General features: G+C 41.0%; 1 protein-coding gene across 3 annotated transcripts in view; it reads left to right on the top strand.

The window, feature by feature from the left end:
* The first annotated feature begins 3163 nt into the window (after positions 1-3163).
* YTHDC2 (YTH N6-methyladenosine RNA binding protein C2) overlaps positions 3164-10395 on the top strand; it is a 36885-nt gene continuing 29653 nt past the window's right edge. Inside the window, exons 1-6 of one of the 3 annotated variants that reach the window (XM_064403760.1) lie at positions 3336-3600; positions 4300-4390; positions 4769-4962; positions 6516-6715; positions 7326-7492; positions 9974-10076. In XM_064403760.1, the coding sequence (XP_064259830.1) occupies positions 3426-3600; positions 4300-4390; positions 4769-4962; positions 6516-6715; positions 7326-7492; positions 9974-10076 (930 nt within the window). In that variant the 5' untranslated portion in view covers positions 3336-3425. Of the gene's footprint in view, positions 3601-4299; positions 4391-4768; positions 4963-6515; positions 6716-7325; positions 7493-7860; positions 7878-9973; positions 10077-10395 lie in introns of those variants that run through there. The other 2 variants (XM_064403759.1, XM_064403761.1) reach the window with 2 other exon arrangements.

Below are 10395 nucleotides of genomic sequence, written 5' to 3'. Positions count from 1 at the left end.
AGCAAGAAATGCCCATTTTCACTGCAGTTAATTTATTAAACAAATATCTCTCAGTATAATTTGACATCAGTCCTACTTCCCTAAATGTGTATAAATACATAACTTACTTAATGGGATCATTAATGATCACAGCAGCCAACAGCTGTCTGGTTACAAATTTACTATGATGCTTAAAAAATCCCTACATACTGGAATTCTCTTTTTTTCTTTTTTTTTTTTTGTAATCAATTTGATTACAAAAAAAAAAAGTGAAAAGAGAAGGAAATCTTGTGTTCTTTCATTAACTTGATCTTGAAGAATTGGCTCACCAGTGATCCTTGCATCATATTTCAACAATTACTAAGTCTTATAACACTTAAAATAATTTAAAAATTCCAAACAAACAAAAACCTAGTTAGAAAGACTAAATATTTTGCAGCCAAATCTGACACAATCTAATACAGTACATAATAGGTAATACTATTTCACCAGCTTCCTTTGCAGTTCTTTTTCTGTTAGAACTGGCATCTTTTGTGGAACATAAGAGTGTACAAGAGAGAAAATGTTCTGCAAACGGAAAAGAAGTCAGCAAAAGTGCCTCTAGGGATGGTAAAATAAAAATTTAAACATACAGATGTATTTTTGCATAAAACTGTGCTGCCTCCTAATGCTTCTTATAAAAATACATAGGCATTTGGACATATGTTAATAGAAGGAAATAATTATTGTTCCAGGGGTTACTTGTTCTGAGTAAGCATTAGCCAGAAGATATTTCTGAGGCCAGTCATGAAAACAGAATTTTTAAACACTTATGTGAAATACAAAGCTGTGTTTCGTGTCAGGTACATACAGGCAACCTGTGTATCTGTGATTGTGATATTTGTGGAAACTGACCATGGGACAGTTATAAAGACAATTCTAATAAATAACTGAGGAAGTAAAGCATGGAGGAGAGCCTTTGAACCTATCCTTTGTCTGCAAGTAACCTTTATAAGTCTTAAGTTGATTTAGGAGCATTTGAATTAAAGCTTTAAGGATGTTGCTGCTTGACAGGAACTTTCTGCTTCTAGCTAAAAAGAGTTTTGCAATAATAACCTCTTGAAGTATAATTTTAGAATATTGCTTGTAGTAAGGATCTTTGAAACTACAGCTTTAGAATATATAAAAAGGAAACATGCTTATCTCGACGCCTTAACAAAATACGGAAAAGCAGCTTGGAAAGGAAGATGAACATCAACTCCAGGATTGATAGTTTCGACCAAGGGAAGCTGGACATCCCTATTATGAGATTTATAGTCCTTGCCATTAAGAGGTGAACCCGCATCTGGAATCTGGACCTCACCAGCTGGGAGACTTCTTTCTTCTTTTGGAAGCTGGACCCCACCATCTGGGGATACTCCCTTCTGAGACACATCCTGAGAAAAACTAAATCACAATGGTGTATAGAATTGTGATGTAAAAATTGGGAATAGAAACTGCTGAGAAAGCTTATGCGTACCCCTATACATACATGTAAGCCCCAACTATCGGTGTGCAGTTGGAGGAAAAATTTCCCCCACTGTACCCAGCGCTGTATTGCTCATACTTGACCATATTAATTAATAAATTGATTGCTGCTTGAATATTGGCCTAGTCAAGCTTTTCATTTATAACACTTACAGGTTGTTATTTCTAATATGAAAGTCCGCAGCTAGTAATTTTTATTAAGAAAATACGTATAAAGAATGTCCATGTCTAAGAGCTTGGGTAAGCACAATTCTTTGCTCATTCATATGCTGAGTGCACACTGCAACTCAGTATTTAGCAGGGCTGCAGCAGGCACTGCATGCCTGACTACACTCTCCTATTTTTTCACCCTTCTAATAGAATTGGAGAGTCAAAAAAGCAGTGAAAGAAGAAAGGTATGTATAAAGGAATTTTTTAAGCAGGATGCACTCAGGTTTCATACCACTCTTAGCCATACAGATGAGACCTAACCCAACAGTTAAGTTACCTCTGTGCACTGCTCGTCTCAGCGAAGACCCCGTGTGCGAGGACACGAGGCTTGACTCCATTTTGATTTATTATGTTATATATTATAGTAAAATACTACATTAAACTATACTAAAAAGAACAAAGAGAGAAGAATCAGAAAGCTACAAAGACAAGAATAAAATAGGAATGAATAACAAAATCTTGTGACTGCTCACAGCCTTGGCACAAGTAGCTGTGATTGGTCACTAATTGAAAACAATCCACATGAACCAATAGAAGATGCACCTGTTGCATTCCACAGCAGCAGACAGGTATTGTTTACATTTCTTTCCTGAGGCTCACGGCTACTCAGGATGCAAAAATCCTAGCAGAGGATTTCTCACTAAAATATTATAGCTACACACTGCTCTATTTCCAGGATTGCAAACTGAGGACAGAAATGAGCCTGAGGAATAATTTTTCAGAATCATGGGGATTTTTGTCTGTAGGAAGGCAAGATGATGCTGTTAAGAGGCAGAAACTGATGCTGTTAAGAGATCTGGGTTCATAATTAAAGATTTCTGATGTGACTCTTTCAAATTAGTTAGGAGTTAGTTTTTACTGTTGAGAAATGCTCATCTTATTCAGATGAAGTGTTTAATTTTCCATAATAACTGTGATGTGCTCTAAGGTGGCAGTACTGAATGTCACAGGAACAGCAATGAGGAAGTAGCATTGTATACTTTGGTTGAAGACACATAGGCAGATACCTGAACTGAAAATTTTTTTAAAGTAACCTTAGAACAGATCAATTGTTCCACTCCAGTATGACCTCTCAGTGCAGAATTATGCTGAAGCGAGCCTTGTAAACGCTTTGGTAGAAGTGGCTTAAGCCACTTCCTTTTTTTTTTCAGCCAGCTACATCAGACAGTGAGTGTTTATTTTCTATTTATTTAATTCTCCACTTCCTTTCGCAGCTGAGGAGTAGTTTGTTCTTCTTCCAAGTACTCTCCTTCTGACATGATGATGTTTCCAAAGCAGCAGCCTTCAATACCGAGCCCTGTCTCATGCCCAAGAGGTTTGAGTTTAGTTTCTACCTCGTGTCCTCGGCGTACAGTTAAAGGACAGCAGGAAAAGACGATCCCAAATCAAGGGCAAATAACACTCTGCAGAGTGAGGAGGCTAAGGGCCGAGATGACCCCCGCCACGCCTACGTTTAATGCCATACAATTAAATCACGTAATTTATGACCAGACAGAGTACCAGTGCCCTTTTTTGGTCAGAGCCATATACACACCTCGGTACGCAAGCTTCCCCCCTAACGCCGGGAAAAGAGCCAATTTCCTTCCGCTCGGGGCCGTTCCGGCTGGGGGTGACTCCGCGCAGGCCCCGCCCCGCCGCTAGCGTCGTCCCCCGGGCTGAGGAGCTGCGGACCCCGATCCGTGTCGGGGCTGGGGCCAGGGCCAGGGCCGTGTGGGGGCCTTGTCGGAGCCATGTCGCGACACAGGCGGGTCCCGCGGCGGCAGCCCGGCGGGGCCGCGGGCGGCTCAATTGCCGCCGCCGCGGTGCGCGCCCGGGCCGAGGCCCTCTGGGAGGTCGGCGTGGACGAGGAGGTGGAAATGGCGGTGCAGCTCGCCCTGGAGCGGTTCCGAAGCGGGGACGAGGCGGGTGCGCGGCACAGCCCGGCCCCGGGGCGGCCTGCGGGTGTTGGTCAGGGTGGGGATCCTGCCCCTCTGCCCGGCCCTAGTGAGGCGCAGCTCGGGGCCTCTCAACACAGAGACGGGGAGCTAGCTGGAGGGGATCCAGCAGAGAACGATGAGATGAGATGAGATGAGATGAGATGAGATGAGATGAGATGAGATGAGATGAGATGAGATGAGATGAGATGAGATGAGATGAGATGAGATGAGATGAGATGAGGGGTTGAAGCATCTCTTATCAGGAGAGGTGTGGGAGACGGTCCTGTTTAGCCTAGAAGAGTCTTGAGAGGGCGTCTCATTAATGCATATAAATCTCTTCATTATGAGTCCCAGGAAGGCGGTGCAGACTTTTTGACAAGGAGCAATGGCCATAAATTAACACACAAGAAGTTCCACTTCAACATGAGGGAGAACTTTCCATTGAGGGTGGCAGAGCACTCGAGGTTCTGCTCAGGGAAAGCGTTGTTTCCCCCTTTGGAGACATCCCAAACCCTGGATGTGTTCCTCTGTCACCTGCTCCAGGTTACTCTGCCTTGGCAGGGAGGTTGCGCTGGGTGGTCTCCCTTCCAATCCTAACAGTTCTGTGGTTCTGTAACATCGACATAATATGTCAAGATTACTGCCTGTTGCATTGTTACAGTTTTTCCATTATTATTTATCATTCTAGAGATGGAATTTCCTTCTAGTTTCACTAGTAGTGAAAGAGCATTTGTTCACCGGCTCTGTCAGTCTCTTGGACTGGTATCTAAAAGCAAAGGGTGAGTTGGGGTACAATTTTTGTTTTTTAGGTGCAGACCAATGGAATTTCATGACTAATGATAACCTGATTGATGTTTCCTACATACCCTACTGTGTCGGTATAGTATTAGAGAAAAATAGGGTAAATGTAGACACAGAAATAAGCATCTTTGTTTATTGCTGTATGCATGCTTGGAAAAACTTGTGACATACGCTTGCTTTTCCACTTCCATTTAATCCACTTGGTGGATTTAATGGCTCCTTTAAAAAAGCTTCTCACTGTGATTTCTGGTTTTTTTTTCAAAGATTTTGTGTAAAGTCTCATACTGGACAGATAAAAATTAACCTAGAGTAGGTTCCTTATTCCTAAAATATGTTTTCTTTTCCGCCCCTCACAGAAAAGGAGCCAATCGATACCTGACTGTGAGGAAGAGGGATGTATCAGAGGGACGTGCAGTCATGACTTGTGACTTGGCTCTCCGTACGAAGCATGCTGTTCGCAGTCTAATTCAGAGCTTTCCTGTCACAAATAAGGAACGCACAGAACTCCTGCCGAGGACAGAGAGAGGACATGCCTGTGCTGTTGAATCTGGTATGTTCAGTGTGTCTTCTGATTTGGACTTGTCCATCAACACCGCTTGAAAAAACCACCTGCAACCCAGTGACATAACCTCTTTCTGTTCTGTCCCCTCTCACAGCCTAACAGACACGTTTAAACAAACATGACTTTTTCTTTTAAGGTCTTTTATAACTGGTGTTGTGAGGAACTTGGGAAGTCATATCATGCACTTGTGATGTCTACCTTGTGCTGTATTAATTTAGAATCTTTGAGCCAGTTCCAGCCAAATCTTTCTGAAAGCACATTTGTGAAATGTGGCTTCATACAAGTACTGTGAGGTGGGATTGAAGAGTCAGTGTTATCATGATGCTATAAGAACACCCTTATGAGAAAATGAAGTTGTCTATTCTGCTTATAGAAATAAATGCCCTTGATAAAATGAGAAGTTCAGTTTTTATTTTTTCATCTCCACAAAATGGATTTGGTCCTTAAGAGACTAATTTCTTGAATACAGAAGAGTTCACTGAAAGACAAACTTCTGATATAATCGGGTTGTTTTCTTTTTTAAAGCAAGGCTTCATCTAGATTCTTGCTTTACCAACTACAAGTGGAAGAGTTACCCTATGTTTCTGTGTGCAGAGATGGGTGTAGGGGAAAGAAAACACTGGTACCAATATGCCTTGTTTAATTGCGTGTTTCTGATACATGGTATCTGTTCTTTTAGTGTTTCCTTTCCTGTTTTTTTCAATTGTTTCTGTTGTTTAATAGGATTGTTTAATGAACAAAGGGAAGCTATAATAGAAGTACTGAAATGCAATGTCTTAGCAATGTAAGAGATAAGTTAATGAACAGTCTAATATTTGTCTTTATCTGCTTCTCATGAATGTACTTTTAGTTCTACTGATCTCTTAGTCTGTGTTTGTCTTGGTACAGTAGAGCTAGTATATGAATCTATTAATCACAGTTGTCATGTGTATAATTGAGTCTACAGCAAGCTTTTCATTATTGTGGAAAATAATTAGCAAGGAATTACAGAGTAGCACTTCGTCAGAAGATGTGCATGTTTTTGGGCTACTTATGCACTGCTTTCTAACACATCACACTGCTGTGTAGGGTCCAGGACTCTTGATGAAGCATGCTTGCATTAGTATGATTTCAGGCAAATGCGTGGAATAGCTTAAAGGATTAACTCTGTAAGTGTGTATTTCTAGGGAGAACTGCAGGTGTGAAATGTGGGTGCAGATATAAAGGACACCAAAACACACTGGCTGGTTTTCTCTGGTTTAGTTTCTCTTTCTTCTTTTGGTTTTTGTAGTCTTTTTTGACTTGGAGGAATGCTGTGGAAGAGTCTGGTTTTGTTCAAAGTACATATGAAATTAATAACTGTTTTGAAAAATACCTATTTCAAGCACCGCAGGAGGACATGTTGCTATAAATATGACTCTAAATGTGTGATAGGTTTGTCAGTTTACCCACAGGGATGCATAAAAAGTCAGCAACATTAATTTTTAAGTACAATTTTTGAGCCGTGTTTTAGTGACCTTCCTCTATATCTGTATAAATAAACTTTTAACTTCTCTTCACAGAAAACAAAGAAGTAAACAAGACAAGTGGTCGACTTAATGATGGTATCCCCCAGGTCCCAGTGAAAAGAGGGGAATCAGAGTTTGATTCCTTCAGGCAGTCACTACCAGTTCTTGAAAAACAGGAAGAAATTGTGCAAATAATAAAAGACAATAAAATTGTTTTGATTATAGGGGAGACTGGATCAGGAAAAACTACGCAAGTATGTTTCTTCAGTGAAATAAAAAAGATAACAGTACTTATATTAAGCTAATGCCAATTGTGTAACATTTGTGATACGGGATATTTTTATGCTATTTTAAGGCCTTTCTTTTCCTGTATGATTGAAAGTCTTGTGCTCCAATTCACTTCCTTGCTTTTGGAACACTAAGCCAGTAGATAGGTACTAAAAGCATAAGTTTTTTCTCACAATTTTCTCATAGATACAATTTTTTCATTAAAATAATACAAACTATTGAAGGGAAAGTCACTGTGATATTTGTATAGCCCTTTTTCTTCTAAGGCTATTTCTGTTTTAGTACCCCCAGTAACATATTTTTTTGTGTTAAAATGAGGGATTATCTGCAGTTTTGGGGTTTTTTTAGATGTGTCTGAAGCAGGAGAGAGACTCTGCAAGTTTTTTTCTTTAAAAAAAACCAACTAAATAGGCTATACTTAGAAATTGATTTTCCACTGATTCAGGTGTACTTGCAGTGATAATTGTAATGAAAAGTCTTTTGCAATATGTAATAGTGAGATGCAGTTAAATTGTTTCCCTATGCTAACAAAGCTGTGACTTTCTCGAAGAGTAAATTTGAACCACTTCTTTACAGATCCCTCAATTTATCCTTGATGACTGCTACAAGAATGGAACTCCCTGTCGTGTGTTTTGTACTCAGCCGAGACGTTTAGCGGCTGTTGCTGTGGCTGAAAGAGTGGCAGCAGAAAGAAGAGAGAAGATTGGCCAGACAATTGGTTACCAGATCCGGTTAGAAAGCAGGTACTAGTGGTATTTCTTAAGTGTCAGTTGATCTTGTGCTGGTATTGTAAATCTTGTGTACATTTAACTGCAGTATGTTTGGGATGCAGCCCCACAAATTGTAGGTGGGATATGTTATTGCGGATAAGGGATACTCTTAAAGAGTATTAAGAGTAAATAATTTCACTCTTAAGATGAAAAGAATGGCTTTCTTCCTGTGTTTTGCAGTTTCATGTAGTAGGTTGTCTTATAGAACTGAATTTCAAGTGCTTTCTATTGATTTCTTCTGCGGAGTGTATGCATGTAAAATCCTTGTGTGATTTTCAGATCAAGTCTACATTTTCTATTTTTTTTTCCCTCTCTACAATTAACATGTGTGGATCCAAAAGTTCTGCAAGCTTTGAAGGTAGGTGTGAAGACCAGCATGCTGTAACAAATGTTATGTAGTGTGATTTGATAGAAGTCATAAAAAGAAAACCAACAAATTTGGAAAGTGACTGATGAAGCTGAGCATTATTTATCAGTCTTTTTTGGGCTAAATTTACTCTGCTTCAGCTTTTGTGTTTAAGATGTGAAGTGATGTCAAAGTAGAGATTTCAATATCACTTGATTAATTTGTCTGTAAAGCAGAGCATGAATGGATTGTGTGGGGTTTTTATATCTTTGTACTGCATAGGCAGTGACGGTTCAGGGAAGGGCCAGCAGCTGGCATATGAGTGACCAGAAGATGGGAAAAGGTTGTGTTGCTTGAGTGAACAAAGATAACACATAGCTGATGAAAATGAATGCACTTGAACAACAAAGCCACAATAAGAATTCAAATGTGTGTATGAAAGCTCACAAGGCTATTAAGAGATTAGAAGAGCTAGTGAAGATGTATCACAAATAAGCTGGATGATTAATATATGGAAGTATTATGCTGGCAGAAGAAGAGCAAAGTCAGATCAGAATGGAAGAATTACTGGAGGTGGTGCAGAAAATCCAGCTTGAGAAGAATCCGTACATTTACTCCAGAGAAACACTAAAAGGGGGCGATAACAATATTTTGAGCTGTGGACAAAAAAAAATCTGGAGTGGAGATGTTTAGAGGTGTTTATGGTAACATAGAAGTAAACTTTTTAAAGTTTTTTTAACTGTCTTCTGGAGAAGAGCTGTAGAGTACAGTACAAAGGAACTTTTCAGCTCCTTTAGGATAGCGGTACCAGAGGAAGTAGTGACAATTGCTGTTTTTATTGGGACAGCTAACTTTGCCCCAGGTATAGAGTTGTAGCATTTCAGTATTTTGACCTCCTGAAGAACCAGAGGATCATCAGTTTGCTTTGTGATTTAGTCAGCTGTAATGTATTGTGTCTTCAAGGCAAGGCTTTGGGAGCTGTGGGGAGGCTTCTGTGAGAAGGTGCCAGAAGTCTCTTCCGTGTCTGACAGCCGGTGCTAGCCAAAACAGACCTGCCTCTGGCTGAGGCTGAGCCCATCTCTGACAGTGGTAGTGCCTCTGGGACAGTGGGGAATGGGGGAGGAAAGCCTGCAAAACAGAGGCAGCAGTTCAAGAAGAGCAGTGAGAGAATGTGAGAGAAGCAGCTCTGCAGACAGGAAGGTCAGTGCAGGAGGGGAGGAGGTTCTCCAGGTGCCAGGTGCTGCCCATGGTGAAGCAGCTGTGCCCCTGCAGTCCTGGAGGTCCGTGGTGCAGCAGGGATCCCCCTGTGCAGGACTCTCTGTTGGAGCAGGTGGGTGCTTGAAGGAGGCTGTGATCCTCTGGGAAGTCCATGCTGAAACAGGCTCCTGGCAGAACCTGTGGCCCCATGGAGGGACCCACACAGAAGCAGGTTTTCTGTCAGAATTGTGATCCTGTGGTGGTCCCACAGTGGAGCAAGCTGTTCCTGAAGCATTGCACTCTGTGGAATGGGACCTGAGCTGTAGCAGTTCATGGAGAACTGCAGCCCATGGGAAGGACTCGTATTGCAGAACCTCATGGAGGACTGTCACCCATGGGAGAGACCCACGTTCTCCTTGTCCTTCTCTTGACCCTATGAGTCTTTCATTGTGTTTCTTCTCCCCTACCCATGGAGAGGACAGATAGAGTTGCTTGGGTAGGCACCTGGCATCTAGCCAAGCTCATCCTGCCTTGTGTAGTCAAATACAAAGGCTATATCTAAGCATATGCTGAGGAATTGAAACCTGGTTTTCCACATAGAATTTTCTAGTAAATTGAATTATATGCAGAGTTTCTTCATGGTTCTCTTTTACTTCCTTATTTATTAAAATTTGAATCTTATTTTTTCATTTAATCCATTGTCCAGAGTTTTGGGGCACAAACACTACAAATTGTTAGGAAATGTCTGGGAAGAGGCATAGTTTAAAAACAAGTGGTGTGACTGAGTCTTTTGAGGAGAGAATTGTAATTCCTCTTCTGGTCAGCAGCTGCTTTAGTTTTTGATCCATGGAAAGCTAGCTGCCTTTATATGGTGCAACCCCCCTGAGCTGTCTCTGTGATGTGTTCCATAGGGTTTCTCCGAAAACACTGGTGACATTCTGCACTAATGACATGCTCCTTCGCACGCTGATGGCAGGAGACAGCACCCTCTCCACCGTGACCCATGTTATTGTGGTGAGCATCCTGTGGTCTTTAATGTGGGGGGGGAGCAATATGTATTGCTTTAGAAAATGAGGTCCTCATTTTGTTAAATTTAAATTTGCTGAGCACTTTAGGTGTTTTTGTTTGGTAGAATCTGAATCAACTTTAAAGACTTTCTGAGTCCTGAGAGTAGCATGCATGTTTTGTAGATTTTGGTGTCTTACTGTGTGTTTGTAGTTTTTTTTTTCTGTAAAAATACCTTACGTTCATACCCGTGATTAGTTGTGGAATTGGAAGGAGTTGAGGAGGACAGAAGTGTAAATTTTTTGAACTTCCCATTTCCCAGAAAATC

This window comes from Passer domesticus, chromosome Z, assembly GCF_036417665.1.
Source record: "Passer domesticus isolate bPasDom1 chromosome Z, bPasDom1.hap1, whole genome shotgun sequence".
Lineage (NCBI taxonomy): Eukaryota > Metazoa > Chordata > Aves > Passeriformes > Passeridae > Passer > Passer domesticus.
The sequence above is the reverse complement of the archived record's forward strand: the minus strand, read 5'-3'. Positions and strand labels throughout refer to the sequence as shown.